The sequence below is a fragment of the Meles meles genome, chromosome 1, assembly GCF_922984935.1.
Source record: "Meles meles chromosome 1, mMelMel3.1 paternal haplotype, whole genome shotgun sequence".
NCBI classification, from domain to species: Eukaryota; Metazoa; Chordata; class Mammalia; order Carnivora; family Mustelidae; genus Meles; species Meles meles.
Genome location: NC_060066.1, coordinates 122059175 through 122079785, shown reverse-complemented (window position 1 = coordinate 122079785; position 20611 = coordinate 122059175). Strand labels below are relative to the sequence as shown.

At 43.4% G+C, this 20611-nt stretch overlaps 1 protein-coding gene across 2 annotated transcripts in view; it reads right to left on the bottom strand.

Annotated features, from left to right (window-relative positions):
* The window catches only part of SORT1 (sortilin 1), a 66050-nt gene extending 49589 nt beyond the window's left edge, over positions 1-16461 (bottom strand). For both annotated transcript variants that reach the window (XM_046015165.1, XM_046015176.1), the window contains exon 1: positions 16093-16461. In XM_046015165.1, coding sequence (XP_045871121.1) covers positions 16093-16398 — 306 coding nt within the window. In that variant the 5' untranslated portion in view covers positions 16399-16461. The remainder of the gene's footprint in view (positions 1-16092) is intronic.
* Between the last annotated feature and the right edge of the window lie 4150 nt (positions 16462-20611).

Below are 20611 nucleotides of genomic sequence, written 5' to 3'. Positions count from 1 at the left end.
GAGCCCAAAATTTCCCAGATTTAATTAAAAGTATAAACCCAGAGAGAGCCAAGAAGCTCACAAATCCCAAGCTTAAGGAGCACAATGAAAACTACACCAAAGCACATCATATTCAAAATGTTTAAAACCAGTGATAAAAATCTTAAAAGCACCCAGAAGAAAAAAATGACATTACATACAGAAGAACAAAGAATCACTGGAGACTTATCCTTATTCATAGTGCAAACTAGTGAGTGGATCAGGATTTTTAAAGAACTGGGGGAAAACTGTAAAGATAAAATTCTATACCCAATGAAAATAGTTTTTAAATGCAGGCTTTAGAAAAGAAAGGTTCTGGTTCTTTTGAACTTGTTCGTTGCCCCTCACTATTATATGGTGGATGTTCCTTTCTGACAGCCTCACGGGAGGGACTACACCAGTGCAAAAGATCTGGAAGGCAGCTGAAATCCCAACTTTCCATGTAAAACCAACCATTCCAGTTCCTCATGATCACAGCTCACGTGATCTCCTCCTAGATATTACTCTCACAACATGTATGGATGTTGCTGGTACTATAACTATTTACACACCTGGCTACCTCTCAGATTACATTGGATGTTCTTCGACGGCAGACACTGTGATGTGGTGTCACCCTTCAGGCCTAGCACAACGTCTTTTATGTATTCAGTGCTCCGCAAATATCTCCGTACAAGTCTATTTGCAACTCCCTGCTATCAGCGTGATCAATCTGTGTGTAATCCTCCTCTAGCACGGTTACCACCATTTCAGTAAATAATGGATGAACAAGGATTCTTCTTAGGCCCTTTCTGCCAGCCAGAACACTGTTAACACTGGGACGTGTTCTGGGGTGCTCATACACATAACAGTGACCTCACTCCTCTCCTTCCCACTACAATTACGGTCAACTCCATATGGCCCAAACTGGTAAGGGTGTCCCACATGCATCATACTGTTTGGAGACACTGGCGGGGGGGCAGACCATACAGAAGAGAAATGCACACATCTGAGTACGAAGAAACAGGGGTCTGAGTACTGAGAATGAGTACTCCCACTCCAGAGGTGGGAGTAGCCACAAGCAACAGCAAGGTGGCGGGAGGAGGCTGTTGTGCAGGTAAAACAAACATGAAGATACATGCAACCCTTCTGAAAAATGTCAAAGGATAACACAAATAACATATTAATGTCACCCACCGGTCAAGTGCTGAGTATACAGTAGACGCTATTAAGCACTTGCTCAAATGACTAAGAATTTGAAGATCAGGATAGACAAGTTTGGTAGGAATAGAAGGAAAATAAAAATACAGTAAAGGAAATGTGTTCGAAAAGAAAAGCACTTCTGCTTGAATGCCCATAGAAAACGGAGATGAGGCCACAGGATCACTTATGCAAATAGGCATGGTTTCCAATGGTACACACAGCTGAACATAATCAACCAGTAAGTTATGGTTCAATTGTTCTAATCAAGGCAAAGTAAGACGAATAAAAGAAATATGATGGTGGGGCGTCTGGGTGGCTCAGTTGGTTAAGCCGCTGCCTTTGGCTCAGGTCATGATCCCAGGGTCTTGGGATGGAGTCCCGCATCAGGCTCCTTGCTCAGTGGGGAGCCTGCTTCTCTCTCTGCCTCTGCCTGCCTCTCTGCCTCCCTGTGCTTGAGCTCTCTCTCGCTCTCTCTCTGATAAATAAATAAATAAAAATAAAATCTTTAAAAAAAAAAGAAAGAAATATGAGGGTGCCTGGGTGGCTCAATGGGTTAGGCCTCTGCCTTCAGCTCAGGTCATGGTCTCAGGGTCCTGGGATTGAGCCCCATGTTGGGCCCTCTGCTCGGCGGGGTGTCTGCTTCCCCCCCTCTCTCTGCCTGCCTCTCTGCCTGCTTGTGATCTCTCTGTTAAATAAATCTTAAAAAAAAAAAAAAAAAAGAAAGAAAGAAATATGAGCAGAGGACAAGGCTATGTGGCTAGAAAGAACTGAAAGGCAGAATAATCCCTTTTAAGAGAAAACCCCTGACCTTCAGCATGATATTACCAATGAATAGCCTACAATACTAAAATACTGAACATACAAAAACATGTAGCTATGTAGGAGTTGAGGAGTCCAGGCAACAGAAGGTATAGGGAATGCCTACCTCAAGCAGTGTTGCAAAAGCGATGTTCTGTGCTAGCTCTATAGACGACAGTTGAAATGGAGAAGGTGGGGAGAGCTGAAGCACGTTTTATTTCTGGAAAACAATAGCAGTGTTGCTCCAATGTGGTATGCCTAAGAGGTAGATAATTCGGCACAAAGAGAACATGATCTGGCCACTTCATATTGCTAAGCAGTCAACCAAATGTACAATGCAGAAGCAGGCCAGAATCAAGGGAAACCACGTAAATATGCTATTTATGTGAAGATCAGTCCAAAAGTCAGTACCCACAGGGCCCAAGGAGTAGATACAGTAATTCCGATTACTTAATCATACTCTATGGTAGGAAGTTCAGAAACCAAGCAGTTTAAGACTAGCTATGTAAAAATGTCAGCTTGATTCAATCAGGAGCAGATGAGCATGAAACTTGTCACTTCTAGAGAGAGATTTATTAATCTCCTAGCACAGTTACTGGCACAAGAATAGACAAGACAGATCAATGGAACAAAACAAAGTCCAAGACTGGGCAAGGCTTCTTTTAGAGTGTATGATCATGCTAGCATTTCAAGTTAGGGATTGAAGTGTTAGAAAAACTAGCTATCTGGAAAAAATAAGCTGGATTCCTAAAACCTTTCTTACCCCCACTCACAAATAAATTCCATACACAGGAAAGATTTAAATATAGAAAGTCAAATCTTGAAAATCCTAAAAGTATGAGTGACTATTTTTATAATCTTAAAATGAGAAGACCATCTCAAAAAGTGATGCAAAAACTGGAACCCATAACATACTACAAGAATTATTTGGACTGCATAAAAAAAATTTAATGGCAAAACACCAAACATCAAGTTGAAAAAAAAAATGGAAAAATTATTTGCAACAAGACAAAGGGTCACTATAAAAAAGAGTTGTCAAGTCAATAAGAAAAGGACAAAGACCTCCAAATAGGCAAAAGACACAAACAAGCAATTCACAAAGGATAAGGAAATGACTAATAACATGGGAAAAGCTATTCAATTTCACTAGTAATCCCAAGAAAATCACAGACAAATAATGTAATGACATTTCCAACCTCCAGAAAAGCCTGACAGCACGTATCCAGTAAGGACACGGAGCCCGGGCACCTGTGTGCACTGTAGGTGGGAGCGACTCAACAGTGATGTGAATCAGAACTGAAAATGTCCACACCATATGACCCAGCAATCCCACCCTTAGGAATTAATCACGGTGGGATAATTACACATCTTGACAAAGGATGTTCACACCTGGATGAGGCTAGCCACTACTGAGCACTCCCTTTAGGCCATCTACTGCGTGAAAGCAGCTTAACACATCCTCATTTCATCCATGTAACAACACCGTAAGATATCACTCTCTCTGTATATTCTAGGTGAAGGATTAAAGCTTTGCTACATATGCTAGGACAGGCAACAAAACAGACGGTGCTGCTGGAGAGATGTTCCAGCATCTGACACTGGAGGACATTCGCAACGTGCTGCCTAATAGTGTGTAAAATCCTGTGTGGGTCCTTATGGTTGAAGTTACCTGGAGGGAGGTCCTTCAGAAAATCAACAGCAACTATCTCTAAATGATAGAATTCATGGGGATACTTTTCCTTCTTTATAGTTTTTCTGGACGAATGAATTTCTCCCCACCCCACCTCCATTAGCAGGAATCATGTTTAAAAATAAAACTATAGAAGTTATTTTTATTTTGAAAAAAGGACATATAAAAGAGTGGTATAAAAAGTATACACAGATGACATCAGTTTCTTCTATTATACTGGCTAACAGGATGCAACAGAAGGTTACAGGACAGGTTAGACAGCCTGTGCCTCGAAGCCACACTAACGTCGGTGGTCTCGATTTAAGACAGACCTCCTAATACCACATCGCAACGTCATTATTCACCAATACACTCACAGTCTTCCATACATCACCTGTTGAACAGTGATTTCTAATATCCCAGATGGCACTGACAGCCATTTGCTGCCCCCAGTAGGGAAGCTCTGGGCAGCAGGAAATCTTTGGCTGGCATTTATAACCAAATTGGTTTTCAGGGACTCATTATGTTTGGGAGTAGGGGACAGCTTGTACTACCTTCTCTGAAATACATCCACCTTGACAGCTGATGACAAGATTTATCCACACATTTACTGCCTACCATTTTAAAGTCTGAGGTCCACACATTTTAGAGACCATGAATGAACACTAATGTCCATTTCTGGGGGACCCGTGGCCAATTGCTAGCTCCATCCGGAAAAAGAGAAAGGCCACAAAACACAACACGCTTCATGGGGATAACTTTGTCTTCACATCTAATTAAACAAGGAGCCTAATTAAATTACTGTTGCTATAGCTCAGAGAACTTACAGTTGGTCATGAGACTCGCTGTAGCTTGGAAAGAAAACCTGGTAATGAGAAACTTCTGCCTGTCTTAGTTACACATCTTATCGAAAGCAAACTACTGAAAGAACCAAACGTGGGTCAGGTTTACAGGGTTGGCCCCAGGTGAAAAGCCACTTGCAGATGACCTGACCATCCTGCCATCAGGAACCACTTCTCTGGCAGGTAAACAAGGGAATGAATCCCATGACGGCATCCTTCACACACATTTCTTCTTTGGACAAGTACCTCTGTGTGTCTACTATGCACCACGCCCTATTTGGAGCCCTGGGGAAACAGCCGTGAGAGTCGAGGTCTGTGCTCATGGAGCATTTATACCCAAAACACACTTCCTACAGAAGTCTAAAAATGAAGGCTAACCATGCTAGACCTTTCATCTAGAGACGACAGCCTGTCACAGTGAAAAATACAACTACAAAAGCGGGTGTGAAAGCCCAGTTCAGTAACTCGCTGGTTGGAAAAACAGGCTCAAATTATTTTCTCTCTTGGGAATCCACTTCCTTAGAAATAAAACTGAATTATGCTTCTTCGCTCACTGGAATAATAAGAATCAAATGAAATAACATACAAAGGTGAGGCCCTGGTAAGCCCATAGAAGCTGGGAATTTAAGATTCAGGCTTCCAAACCCCAGCTAGGGAACACAGGGACAGCTAGAACACAGTGCTGCGCAGAAGAGGTCTGGGACACAGCCTGGATGACGCTCCTGCAGGCAGGAAGAAAATCTTCACAGAATTCAGTTCTGTTAAATAAGGCACTGCTGGAATCATAAAACATGAGCTAAAAATAAGATCACAAATGTTCCAGTTCTCAGGGAGACTATTCTTAGAAATGAAACCGCTAAACACAAAACAATACACAAGTTTTCATACCTACTCAATTATTCAGCGTTTTCTGCAAGGCAGGACGGACAGAGAAGAGCACTGCGCTAACAGTCAATCTGAATTTTCTTTCCAGCTCCACGGAAAAGCGTTGGGAACTTGAGCAGTGCAACCTAACTTCACCACCAACGTGAGGGGGGCTGGAATGCCATCACCTCTAGTCCTTATAAGCTTTAAAATTCTATGACTCATCAATAATTAAACCACTCCATTTGCTTTTCCACAGCTCTTTGTTTAAACAAACAAACAAAAACCAACTCAGCTGCCGGCTCTGCAATCCCTTAGTGCTGAAAGGGGGAGGGCCCAGCACCCTGCCTTAGACAGAAACCCCAGTGACCTGAACACTCACTGGAAGGAAGCAACCGAGACCTCTCATGGCAGTATTCACGTGGTAGAAATCTATGCATCTGACCTCTGAGACAAACTTGCAGACCATCACTCTGTATCAACTTGCCAAACTTGTCAGAATTGTCTACAATTAGTAATCCATTTTCCTAATTTACAGAAGCAGCAGCTAAAATTTAGGGGATAGTGTGTCTCAAGACAGGGTCAGCAGCAAAAAGAAGAGGATATTGCAAGGGGACTATCATTTCAGCAGAACCAAAAAAGTAAGGTTCAACAAGCAGACAATGGGCTGTTTGAAGAAAGGGGAGAAAACAGCCCCACATACCTCAACAGCCCTTGAGGGCATGAATGCCACACAGCATTAAAATAATGTGAGTGTGGGGCACCTGGGTAGCTCAGTGAGTTGAGGCCTCTGCCTTGGGCTCGGGTCATGATCTCAGGGTCCTGGGATCGAGCCCCGCATCGGGCTCTCTGCTCAGCGGGGACCCTGCTTCCCTTCCTCTCTCTCTACCTGCCTCTCTGCCTACCTGTGATCTCTGTCTGTCAAATAAATAAATAAAATTAAAAAAAAAAATGTGAGTGGTGGCAGAGCATAGTTTAATCTCTTCTTAAATGATGTGGGGTCACAGTATTGACTAAGAAGGCAGAGAAATATTTTAGAAAGATTCTCATTAAACAAAAAAATCTTTGGCACTTAAAAGAGTGGGCTTAGTTTTTGAAAAATTCACTTTCTTGGGATAACTCAATTCTCATTATGACCAATAAATGAGCTAAATTCCAAAACAGCATTTACTTTTTACACCTTAGTCCCACTTCAAGAAAAGTGATAAGGGATAGGTCCCCATTGCCAGCCACTGAGCCACTGAGGGTGGGGACAAAGCCCCCACTGCCTCTGCGGCCACCACACCCACCTGCTTCCAGGTCCTTGGGCTTGCCAAGCTCCCTCCAGCCCCAAGCCTTTGAACACGTGGTTCTGTGATACTCCTACTGATTAAATTCTATTCATCTTCAAGTCTCAGTTTAAATAATTTCTCAGTGAGTCCTTCCTAATGCCCCCAGATTAAAAGGACATCTGCCAATTACTCCCCTGTTGTTACTTATGTTCTTCTGGGTACTAATCATATTTATAACTACATAGTTGTTTAACGTTCATGTTTTCCACTGGCTCATAAAAACAGTGGTCTTGTCCGCTCTGTTCTACCATCAGCTTAGGATCCAATACAATGGCCAATATCCAGCACTGTATAATCAGCAATTGTAGAAAATTGAAGAAATGAAAGTAAACATGAGACAGAGTACTATAGTTAAATGCTAGCTTACACAGCATCGTTGAGTGTTGTAGGAGAGAAAAGAAGAAAGCCACTGAAGCTAGAACAGCATGCAGAAAGGAGGAAAGCCATGTGAACAAGGACAGAGAAGCACAGAGCACATGACGAGCTCAAGGGCCTGGTGGAAAGGTCACACTAACTGGAACAGAGGGTAGGCATGGGGCGGGAAGTGGTGAAATGTTAGCCTAAAGAGACATGCATATAAGGAAAAATAACTCCACTAGCATCCTGGTCTGCTGCGCTTCCAAGCAAAGTTCCTCAGAAGCAGCCATCACATCTTGTTACTACTTCTTCAAACCTCCCAGACACTGGCGCGGTGCAGGGCTCACAGGGGCGGCTCCGTTAACAAATGAGGGTGAAGCCGGCAAGGTGCGGGTGCAGAGCCTGTCAACTTAAAACCACAGGCACTGACTCCGATAAACTAAAGCTTACTGAAGCAGAAGTCGTGATTAAACGATAAGTAGCCTTATTTTTTATGATTGTAAATTCTTTAAAACCATAAGTAAACTTTATCTACTTGAAACTACCAGAACCAAATGACGGGGGATCTGATGATGGTGGGATTATTATTTCTCCGTCAACTCCCATAGCTTCAGGAAAGACACCTGGGTTAGATAATCTCCCTCTCACCTTATATCCTTGTTCTTAAAGTCCCAAGTCCAAGGACATAAGTGGTACACATTTCTTAATCCGGACTTCTATGACAGCTCATGATGATTCTCTAGGAATATTACAGCTATAAAAAACAATTCAAGTGCATACACAGATATTTGGGCATCTAACCCGTAATGCATCAGAAGCTTTGTGGAAATAATCATTGTAAGATTTACTAAAGGATGAACACACACTAAATCCTACATCTCATTTAATCTTCACAATGATCCTAAGACATAGATCTTAGGACCTCCATTTTATAGATGAAAAGACCAAGACCCATTGAAATTAATCTGTCCATGGTCACCACTGAAGTTTGAATTTAGCCAGGTCTGACCTGAGATCATGTTCCCTCCTAACCACTGCCTCAAAGAACTGCCAATCATATTAACAAGTTAAAATTTTGATGTAATCATGAAGGTTAAAAAAAGAACACATACGCTTCTCACATTTCTGCCAATCTTGACTCACCCTCCTTCTTGCCACCCCCACCCAAGCCTGTCACCCAACCCTGCCAAGTGATAAAACCACTTCATCTCCTGTATCTTCTTTTCTGCTTGTGTTCCTCTGGAGTTGGTATTTATCAGGATCATTTGGCTGACAACTGGGCCCTGTGGAGTCAGTAGCCAGATCAACAGGCTTGTTAAGAAATGACATAAATCACACATACGGTACTCCAAGGTTTTCAGAACATTTTCTCTTCAAAGCCTCTGATAATGCTCCATTTTATATGGGAAACTGAGGCTTAAAAAGGCTAACTGAGCTCTGCTGAGGGTTCAATGATGGAAAAAAGCAGAGAAGTCACAACTGTAGGACTTACAGTTGGGGTCTATAACCTTGCCTTATCCCTAAAGCAAATGCATTGACTTAAAATATCTCTATGAGGGGCGCCTGGGTGGCTCAGTCAGTTAAGTGTCTGCCTTCGGCTCAGGTCATGATCCTGGAGTCCTTGGATCCAGCCCTACCCCGGGATCTCTGCTCAGCAGAGAGTCTGCTGCTCCCTCTCCCTCTGCTGCTCCCCCCTTACTTCTGCTCTCCTCCTCTCTCTCTTTCTCAAATAAATAAAAATCTTAACACACACGCACACACATCTCTATGAAACACTCAGAACACTGCACCACACTGGGACATCTGTGTTCTACTCTCAGTTCTTGGCCCACACGCAAAATCATTTAGACTCATCAGTAAAAGTAAGAGATCTGACCAGCTAATGAGCCTAACAATCTATGATTCAAACTGTTAAGCACATTATCAGCAAGAATTCAACCTCATCCTGTTCACAAATATTAAAGAAAGAGAAATCTGTTCATTGGCTTCACCATCTTATAGCTCCTGGGTATCTCATGCCTTGGCTCACATTCTCCTCCATTAAAGTCCAGGAGTCTAAGAGTGTTCCTTAAAACCTTTAGCACTTTAAGTATAAAAGGTGGTCTGCCCTGCTCTCTATTTTGCTCTCCTGTTGGACGTTTTCTTCAATACCACAGCAATGGTCAACCTCTAAATGGTCAACTCTTCTTGGCTCCCCATTTCCACCTCTGGTTTCTCCACCTGTAGCCTCATGCCTAACACTACCCATTAAAAGACAGTCCCCATGAAGTCCCAAAGCACAGCTCCCTGCCCAGCCCTCCCTCTCTTTCCTCCTCCTGCTGCCTCCTAAGACCTACCTTTTTTGACTTCTCTATGTGTTTTTCTGGAAACCTTAGACATACTCCTCATCAGCTACTTCTACCCCACAGAAAACTTTCCATTGACCATTCCCTGAGCCTGTCCTGGATTTCCCTACCATCATGCCTTTAGAGATCTCCTTAAGAATTACCTGCATACCTTGATTCTCTCTTCAACCAGGAGGCCTTCCCAAACCACTGCACTGTGGTGGGAATGCCTTCTTTAAAAAATTCTTCCAGGGGCGCCTGGGTGGCTCAGTGGGTTAAGCCGCTGCCTTCAGCTCAGGTCATGATCTCAGGGTCCTGGGATCGAGTCCCACATCGGGCTCTCTGCTCAGCGGGGAGCCTGCTTCCCTCTCTCTCTGCCTGCCTCTCTGTCTACTTGTGATCTCTCTCTGTCAAATAAATAAATAAAATCTTTAAAAAAAAATTTTTTTTTTAAATTCTTCCAAACTTTCATCAAGACACCTTTGAACATTTAATCCTTAAAGCAGCACCAATGTGGGTATGTTTAACATTTGCCTTGGATGTCCAAAGGCCTGGACTCCACTATATGTAGCTTACTAAGTGCTTAAATGAATGACATTGACACAATATATTTAACAAAACATTTTGAAAAAACTTTTTACTTCCCCTTCCAAATGATCCTAAAGCTGCTTCTCTAGTTTAAAAAACTGTAATAAAGGCTAGAGGAGTGAAGTGACTGTCCATGATCACATAGCTATAAAGCAGCAGAGCCAGGACTCAAATCTGGAAATTGAGACTCTCTTTTGAATTGTGCATACAACATCTGAATCCCTTTGACAAAGAGTAGGTACCAGATAGACGTCTATTTCGAACTATCTTGTCTGGGAAGTATAAAGTTCATCAAAATTCTCCTTCCCAGTTCAATTCTTAGTCCTTCAGGGTGATGATCCTGCTGTTGAACCAGACTTGCAAACTGGCTTAAGTACAGTATCAGTACTTCGTTTCTTAGAACATACAGGAAGAAAAGAATAAAACTCTTAACAAAAGCAAATATGAGAGAGATAGTATTCAAGCCCAAGAGGGAACAAAACAAACAAAAAATCCCTCATACATTCTCTTCTGATGGAAAAAAAAAAAAAAATCAAGCCAATTAATCACTCATATGTTTACTAGCACAGGGCTGAGTATATTAATGGAAGCTGACCATCTATTTTTAAAAACACAAGCAGCCAGAACAAGAGGAAAAAAAAAAAATCCCAATTTTGGCCAAGTACTGTAGGAAAGGAAAAAAACAAATTTATTGTTATATGTTTACTGGGTTTGCTTTTAGACTATCCAAGCTAGTAGCTTTGTTTTGCATTAGATTTTTCAGGCAATAAAGGATGACAAAGCACTACCCCAAAAGTAAACGAGTCAAATGTCTTTCAAAATTATATAGGAAAAAAATATTCCTGCTATCTTAAAGAACACTCATATTTCAGTGAAGCAAGCTCTGGAGGTGGTAACAAATTACCCCCAGATGTGAAATCCCTGCTATGTTCAAGTTCAACTAGGAAGCAGAACAGCCACAATTTGCTTCTAAATTTGGAATCAACCAATAAACATTTGTGATCACAACCCCTGGCCTCCCCCTCTTCCATATGAATCAATTTTTTTATACATTTTAAATCTAATCCAAAATTTCTCCTGCTGTATATGAGGAATTGAGAACTTGATACTGAAATGTAAAACAGAAAATAAACTGCATACACAGAAAACTTTCTCAGCAAAACACCACAGGCTCTGAATGGAAGATTCTGTTTTTGCTGTGGTTTCCTGAGACTAGGATTCAGGGTGGAGTGGGGAAAATAGCCTCAATCTTTAAAAACAAAACAAAACAAAACAAAAACAGAAAAAAAACTCCACGTTTCCAGCATTCACTTAACAACCTCTGTAGATATGAAGGGTCTGTCACGAAGATTCATTCAACCCAGCTAACTCAAAGCCACATATGACTAACCCAACTCTGACTACAGTCACTATTAGAACAACAAAAAACCTGTCCAGAACAGCCTGAAATTGACTAGCATGTTCCTCAAGCCCCATTACTCCTCAAACCAACCTACACACAAATCAGTGAGGCGACCTAGACAATGGTAAGAACAAATTTTCACCAAATTTTTAAAAAGAAAAAAAAATGCCAAAGAAACACTAGTTACAAAGAGATAGGAAGGCAATTGAAAAAATTTTGGAAATTTACAAATGCAATATCTATTTCATAATATTTTTAGAGCAACTGTCACAGTGCCTTTTGTAAGAAAAGCTGTATTTTTAATTACATGTCAAATTTGATAGTTTTGCCTGCCATAAAATTAGCTTCTAATCATATAAAACATCCAAGCATCATTTCTCCAGTCTCAAAACACAGCTCACTTCTGAAAGGGCAGAACTTGAAGGATGCCTGGGTGACAAAGTCAGTTGGGCCAAATCTAATGCCAAGTCCAACTCTTGGTTTTAGATCAGGTCATAAGGTGCTCGCTTCGGCAGCACATATACTAGATCAGGTCATAGGGTTGTGGGATCAGGGCCCCAAGTCGGACTCCACACTCAGCGTGGAGTCTGTTTGGGACTTTCTCCCCCTCTCCCTCTGCTCCTCCTCCTGATGCTATCTCTCCAAAATAAATAAATCTTAAAAGGAAAAAAAAAAAAAAAAAGAACTTAAGGGGTAGAGTGCACAGAAAGGGAGGGAGAGGAGCAGACCTCACTCCTGCTCCAACCATTACCACTCAGTGTTAAGCACTGCCCTTCCTGTGAGGATCACACAAGGATAACAGGCCAACTAGGATAAAGTTGGGGAGCACAGTCTCTGCAGTCACCCACTGAGAATCCAATGCTTGTTGGCAAGAGCTGATTGGAAATCGGCAGAGTGCAGAAGAAGCTGCTAAGAGCCTCTGTGAACCTGACATGAAAAATCAGATCAAAACAGCAGGATGGAAAGCCTATTATTTTTATCATTACAGAAAGAAATTAACCATTAGAAATTGACCAGAACATAAGCCTTCTTCCAATCATTTCCACAAACAGGAGACTCAGATTTCTAATGAAAAATCACTATGCACAGAGCCAAATACTTGAGTCAGCAGAGACCTTACCTAATTGTTACACTGCATTCCCCCTGAGCCATTTGTCCTGCCTGGATAGCTCTCTACCCTCACCCCAACCAAACCACAGATGAAGACTAACCTTTCCCCAGACAAATACACGTCATCAAATCTGCTGATACTTGTAACTGAATTCCCCACTGCAGAAGTCACTTTATAGCTGTCAGAGTTAAAGGTCTGATTAGTATACTTCATGGGAATAGGGTCATCATGGGGATTTTGCTCATTCTGCTCAACTGGGATCAAGAAGGAAATCCTATGGAATTCCTATGCTTCCCCCTCTTTGTAAAACAAACGGATGGAACAGGGCTCAAGAGAAGACTAACTCGGGTAAGGGTGGGAGTGCTGGGGAAGGTAGTATGGAGAGAGACTGCCCGTTGGAATAAATGAGGCAGTTAGAAAGTTCCGGGGCAGATAAAGGCACTGACCTTCCAATTTCCGGGTGTGACAAAGACCCACAACAGGCTAGGAGCAGGAGCTCCCTGAACCTCCAACAGGCACATTCAGTCCTGTCAGCCTGGACTCAGCCCTGCCAGCACCAGCAAACAAACACGCACATTCTTCTCAGAGCCCACATGCCATACAATGCGGTCTCTCTCCAGGGCCTGTTTATTTAAGAAACCAGATGCTTTGATGTTGGGGTGCAGTTGGGAAGTTCTGTGTAAAGAAGTAGTTAATGACAGGAGCAGAGGGAGGACAGAGTGTGAGCAACAGTTTCTGGCTTTTAATCATAAGTTTTGAAAGTTTTAAGGAAATTATCAAATGGTCTGAACACAGAATGAGAAGTAAGGAAATTATGTCAGCAACCACCGTAACTCTGGCCAAAGCATTTCATCTGTTTCTTTAAGACAGTTTTCATGCCGAACCTCCAAGGGGTACTTATAGGAAGAATGTTTTGAAGCAATCCAACTTAGCAACCAACATTAATAAAATCTTCTGTGCTTGCTCAATTTGTCTCATGTGCAAAGGTTATATGTGTCACGGATACTCCAAGCACTTAAAAGAGTTAAAAGTGTGGCATGAAAACAATTTTGGGTTAAAGGCAAAAAGAAGGTTATTTTTTGAGTCTGAGAAAAGGGCATTTATAAATACACAGACACACTTGCTGGATTTCATGAGGGAAGAAGCCCGAGGTATAGGTCATTAGGGCACACGTCTCCTAATACCAGAATATAAAAGCACTATCATGCTTTAGTTCTACCTTGCTTTTTAAAGAAGAAATGCCAATAAGTTCTCACAAGCCAAACAAGCCAGTGGTCTAGGAGATCTGCTAAAACCTTCTGAGGTTTTTCACTGTCCAGTCTGAACTATCTTTTCTTTGTATCTTGGCACCCCCAGCATGTCCCAGCATAGCTTGGACATTTGGATGGCGTTTTTGTGCACTGACTATATGAATCAATGTGGCTTAACATGAACAGCAAGTTTTAACAATTGAGAACCAAAAACTTTTGATTTTCTTTGGGAATTGACTCCTGTCATCTTAGGAAAAACTCCTCTTAGTGGCACTTTCCCAGGTGTACAAAAGTATACAAAAAAAGTATTGTATACAAAAGTATACAATAGCCCTGATAAAAAGTTGTTTGGCCATGCTGATCCTTTTATTTCACACCGTTTATAAAGGGTCCCTAAATACTAGATCTCTTCAATACTGTTCAGGATGACTTATCAGGATTTCTAAAAATAAAGAACTGAAAAGCAGAACAGACTACCACCTAACAATTCTGGGTTAAGGACCTCTAAGAACTGCTTTACTCAACCATTTCTAAGGTGAAGATTATTAACAATGGCTTCACTTTCACCACATTCACATGTTATAAACAGGATGGGATCTCTGAAGAAGAGACTATGCGCAATTAACAAGTGCAAAAAGAGCTATTTAAAATTAGGTCACTGAAAGAAGACTGAGGGAAAAAAGCCAAAAAAAAAAAAAAATCCGTAGCTAAATAAAATGAGAGAAATAGAGGGAAGCTTCTTTCTCAAGAACAAGGTTTCAGATCTGCTCTTGAGTATATCTGGCCTAAGGAACTCCTGAGCCATTTTTTTCAACCTCTAGCTTTAGAAATCAACAGTTCGTATCAAGTCAGACTAGTCAGGGAATACATCCAGGAGTAGCAGCAGGTCCTGAGGTAGGTCAACCAGCAAGAGAAGAATCAAAAATGTGGGGTAAGAAGGCTACGTCCAGCTGACTCCAGGAAGGAAGGGTCCTGTTTTAAGTTCAGCATCAGTGCTGTAAAGTCTTCCTCAACTCCCCACTGTGAGACAGCCGTCTACACCATTATTTTTTCCTGGCAAACAGGAAGTCTTCCCAGTACTCACTCCACCCTGTCCACATCCAACTTGGTTGCATCCAGCTTGGTTCCACCAGTCAGCACTAGTTACATAGCTGCTGCCCGTGTGGCCTTCCGTGGGGCTCTCCCTGACTGCCTGTGCCCTGACAGCAACTGCCCCCGGGGACCCCACATCTGAGAATTCAGCACAGGTATCAAGTAGGGTCCAGGCAAAGGGAGAAAGATAGTTCAAGGGGAAACTGAGATTTGGCTGACGGGGAATGTGGTCATACACGGACAAGTGCAATCAGCCACTCATCTCTGGCCCTCTGTGCAACTCTTGTTGAAAGAGGAAGGGATGTAATGGCGAATGTATCACATGAAGGCTACCCTGGGCAAATATGGGTAGCAACAATTAAACCATTAGCTCCCGGGGAGCCTGGAGGAAAGGTGTCCACGTTGCACTGCAGCAAGGAGCCTGGACCTTCTTAACAATGGGCTTTGTCAGGCCAGTAGTGTGCAGAGGTTGAGAGGCTTGTCCCTAGGGAGAGAACTGTCGCAATTCTTAAAGTTTCTGACTACGACTGAGCACAAAGGAGAATGTTGGCAATGTACGTCGTAACTGTTGGAAATCTTGTTACAACAGAATGAAGACAACCTGGTCCGACTCCAATGCCAGGCTAGAAGGTCAAATTGAAGGCGGAAGATCACAGATACATTGTCAGCCCATCTCCAAGCTTGTCCGTTCACCTACTAAAATACACACAGTAACCTAAGAACTGCTGTGGGATTTCTGAACACCCGCCTACCCACCCTGAAAGTACTGACCCAGCGAGGACACACCTCTGCTTCTGCGCAGCCCAACTTCTCCAGCACTTAAAGAGGTGATTAGTCCTCCAGCCTCCTGGTGGGTTATAGCGTTACTGGGTCCTGATTATTTACACAGACGCAAAACAACGACGCTCTAGAAATTCTGGCAACTTAAAAAAAGAAAGAAAGAAAGAGAAAAAGGGAGGAAAAAAAAAAAAAAAAAGAATGCCGTGACAGTCTAAGGCTGCCTCCCCTGTGACGAAACACAGCCGCGCGGGCCGCGGCGTCCCGGGGGCCGCTCCCGGGCCGGACTCCGCCCGCCTGCCCGCCGCAGTTTCGGGGCCGCGGGCAGCGCGGGGCAGGCGAGCGGCCCGGGTCTCCCCGGCGGAGCCGCGAGGCGCGGGGACGCTGGAGGAGGGACGGGCCGCGCGGGCGGGGCAGGCGGCCGCCGGGGGAGGGGGGCCGGGGCGGCACCTCGCAGTCCGGGCGGCGCCCGGGCCCGGCGCCCGCTCACCTGGTGCGTGTTGTTGGCCAGCTTGGCGACGAAGTCCCGGACCCGGCCGCAGTCCTGGTCCTCCTCGAGCGCGCTGCGGCGCCAACGGCCGCCACGGGGAACCGGGCCCCCGGGCGCGGCCGCGCGCAGCCCCCAGCTCACCCCGACGGGGCCGGACCAGCGCGACAGCGGCGCAGCGGGCGGCGGCGGCGCGTCCAGCCGGTCCTGGCCGAGGGTCTCCGGCGGCAGCAGCTGGAGGAGGAGGAGGAGGCCGAGGCCGTGGGGCCAGCGCGAGAGGCCATCCGCAGCTCCCCGGGGCCGCTCCATCGCCGCCGAATGCCGACGCCGCCGACACCTGCCGCCCGGCGCGCCCGCCCACCCCCGCCGGCGCCGCGCCACACCCCCGAGCCCGAGCCGGGCGCTCCTTGGATACGCGCAGCCGGGCCTCTCCGCCCCCATAGGCTGGCCGCCTGTCCTTCTTCCCCGTCCGCTCCTCATTGGCTCGCGTCGCCTCCGGCTTCGGGGGTCCTGGATTCGGATGCCAAGTTGCGGGACTGATTGGCTGGAACGTGGCAGAGACCGCTGAGGTCATCCCCCCATCGCCTGGCGTCTCCGGGGCCGGACTTCCAGAGTTAGCGTAGGAGCTTCCCGCGCCTCCCGCGAAGCACCCCCAGACCCCTCGCTGATCGCTCTGGTACCCTCAGGTTGGGACTGGATTATTCCCCCCCCCCGCCAGCGCGCCTCCCCCACAGACATCCCTAAAATTCCTTGGGTTGCGGCAGCGCCTAGAAAATCTCCTAAGGGACTCCCTCAGCTTGCTCAGCTGGAAAAGGGGGCTTCGTCATGAACCGGTGCTTCAGGTTTTTAACCTTCGCGTACTGGAGCACCCATTGTCCGGTGAGGCAGCCCGCCTCGCTGCCAAAAAGGTAAATGCGAACTGTGTGGGCTGGTCCTACGGAGGCAGATAGACATCAGAACATCCGTGACTCATGCAAGCTTGAGTCCTCCACTCCACCACGTATGGTCTCACTCGCTTTCCTCTTCTGCAGGGAGTTAGGCCAAAGGCAGAATTGCTTATTGGTTTCCCTAGACTTACAAAGTAGCTTAGAATTCAGGGGTGGGTGCAAGGGGCAAGAGAATTCCCCAGTGCTTACTTTAGACACGATCATTTCATAGGTAGGTGCATGTTGTCTTTACCGAAGTGTCTTAACCCTGCCATGAGTGCATTGCACAAGTTTGGTTTTGAGTATATGATGCCCCCTAAATTAGCATCCTGCCTCTAATCAATAAAACAAAACCCCATGCGGTTCCCTTTATCGCAGAAACTGCACAGTTAACTTTTAGAACAAGCAGCTCAGGTAAAACCAGTTTTGAATCTTTACTGACTCCATCCCTTCGGAATGCTCAAAGTTGTTCAGTAGAAAAGGTAGCAAATAGAAAGATACTAAGCACACAAACGTTACGCTCAAATAAGACCACTAATAAGTACTTTTAACTACAAACTGGAGGTAAACCCAAATGAGAATATATTATCCATTGCAGAGCAAAATGGTGCAATGCACCCAACCTAATGTTTACATTAAAATACATCGACTCACAGTAATTTGCAAACAAAAAGCTTTATAAATTTACATTTTTTCCCAGAAAAATCACGACAAGACCTGAGAAGTGAAAAATATTTTTGAATGGCATCTGAGCAGAGTGGTGAAATCACTAAATCAGTCTTCCAAGTTCTCAGCTGCTGAAATGACAAAGCTTGAAAACTAGTGTACAATTTGTTCCTTTCCATTAATTACCATGTGTCAGATTATTTTTTTTAAATACAGATTTTTAATCTATGCCAACTATGGAGTAGATCACAAGACAGTCAGTTCCAGTAGCATGTGATTAGCTAGGGGAAGAAGAGAGGCTATAGAGGAATATTTCTTTGTTTGGGTGACACAAAGATGAATGGTCTATTGTCTTATGGGCTTGAAAAGAAAAAAACAACTCAACAGTGCCATCTCCTGGAGAAATGACTACATACACTTTTAAACAAGTATTAAATTGTTGCCGTTATTGTTGCATTTTTGAATATATTACTTTTTGTTACCAACCATATGCTTACAGAATATGTATTTCCCTCATCAACTGTATTAGCTGCTAGGGACATGGTATTTTGCATATGGCCCTGAGAAAATGTTTTGTGTAACTCAAGTGTTTCAGTATTTTACTTTAGTCTGACACAGGCACTATATACAAAAGTTGCACTGTCAGATCTCCCTTGTGAAATACTGCACATAAGATCTTACCTCACTTGCAGGACTAAAATACATAAATTACTTATTAGTAAAAACTGTACCTTTCTCCAAGATAAATTCTATAGCAGAAATATGAATAAAAAGTGGTTACACATCACAAAACCATCACTTTTCCTAGTGAGATCATTTCTGATCCTATTTATTTTTTTAAACAAGAAGTCTTATTTATTACTTGACAGAGAGAGGGCACAAGCAGAGGGAGCAGTAGAGGGAGGGGAAAAGAGGCTTTCTGCTGAGCAGGGTGCCCGATGCGGGCCTCGATCCCAGGACCCTGATATCACCACCTGAGCCAAAGGCAGATGCATAACCAACTGAACCACCCATAAGCCCCTCTGATCCTATTTCAATTGGACACAAGAAGCGTTGTAGGAAACGTACAGAAAACCAAACCTCTCTTTTAAGGATGCTGAAATCCTATTCTTTCCCAAAAACACGGAGGGTGTGAAATTTACTGTCTCACCAGTTGTAGGGTCCAAGGTACAAATAACACTGCCTAGGCAGCAAGAAGGCAAAGTAGTGTAAGCTGAGGCTAAGGGAGATATGTTAAGATCTGTTTTTTCCCCCACATTATATCCATAATTCAGAGACACAATTCTCATCTCTCCCTAAAGGAGCATACTTTGTCCATGAACCTACAGAGTTAAAGGGAATGCTAGTCTAGTTCTTCCCAGCAGAAGCTTCATGGGAGCACAGACCATATCCAGTATTTTCACAGCTCCATCCTCAGTGCTTAACACATAGTACATAGTAGATAGGTATTAGATTTGAACAAATAGAAGTTGTGATAGGATTTCAGTGGCATTTTCTACCAGGATTTGATAAATGCTGAACATGAGAAATGAATCTCATGATTATCGTGTTCTATTTATTTTTTAAGTAATCTCTAAGCCTAATATGGGGCTCAAACTCATGACCCTGAAATCAAGAGTTGCATGCTCTACTGACGAGCCAGCCAGGTGCCCCTATCATGTAGTATTTAATAACAGGGATAAAATCACTAGACCAGTCTCCAGAACATTGGTGACAGTGTATTCTGGTTCTTTACTTCCCTTATGTGTGTATCTAGGGCAAAATTATTTTCTTCCAAATGTTTACAATTTCCAAATGTATATAAACACAAGTTTTTGTTTGTTTGTTTTGTTTTGCTGGAAACACAGTATGAAATTTAGTATGAATTCAATTCAACCTATTCAAATAATCTTGACTTATTTTGACATCATGGACTACAACTTTCTACAAATGTCAATGAAGATAATATGCAATCAATTCTGCCTTAACCATACATGGTTTTGGGGCACCTGGGTGGCTCAGTCATTAAGCATGGATTAGCCATGTTGTAGATAGTGCTGGTATATTTCAAATTTCAATGAGATTTCCCTATTACTCACTAGGTGTATAGGCTTCAAGGACCTGGCATTGTAAAATCAAGAGTTGATGATATGAAACCAGAAAATCTGAGTTCAAGTCCCACAGCTTAATTTTGTGTCTATGGACATATACCCTTAGATTCTTCATCTGTTAAAGTATGATAATGATGTCTACTTCATATGGCCACTTTGGGGGCTCCAATAGATTGATACTTTAAATAATCTCAATGAGTTGGGGCACCTGGGTGGCTCAGTGGATTAAGCTGCTGCCTTCGGCTCAGGTCATGATCTCAGGGTCCTGGGATCGAGCCCCGCATTGGGCTCTCTGCTCCACAGGGAGCCTGCTTCCTCCTCTCTCTCTGCCTGCCTCTCTGCCTACTTGTGATCTCTCTGTCAAATAAATAAATAAATCTTTTTAAAAAAAATAATAATAATCTCAATGAGTCATAAAATGGCAGTTTTTATAGTTAACCTCATTAAAAATGAAAATCTTTTTTCAAATTATCTATTAATACACAAGAACTGGGACAACACTGCAGTTGGCTTAATTAACTCTAACCCTCAAAACATGTTTTTCATGGTCAATTTGTTAACATCTCCTTCATATAAGAAAAGCAGCAAAACTACCTATTTAATCAAGAGAAACTACAGGACTGAAATGGGTTCACAGTGGTATTAATATCTCTGGGAGGAGCTGGACTAGCTTGAATTCATTTGCCAACACCAAGGGATTCGTGAGACAGTTGATTCTGTTGCAGACAGATATTAGCTTTTAGAATAGATACTCTGATAGAATAGGGATATTAATACCACTATCCTTTTTGCCTCCTAACATGAGTATTTCAAACAAAAGACTGCATTAGAAGAGAATAG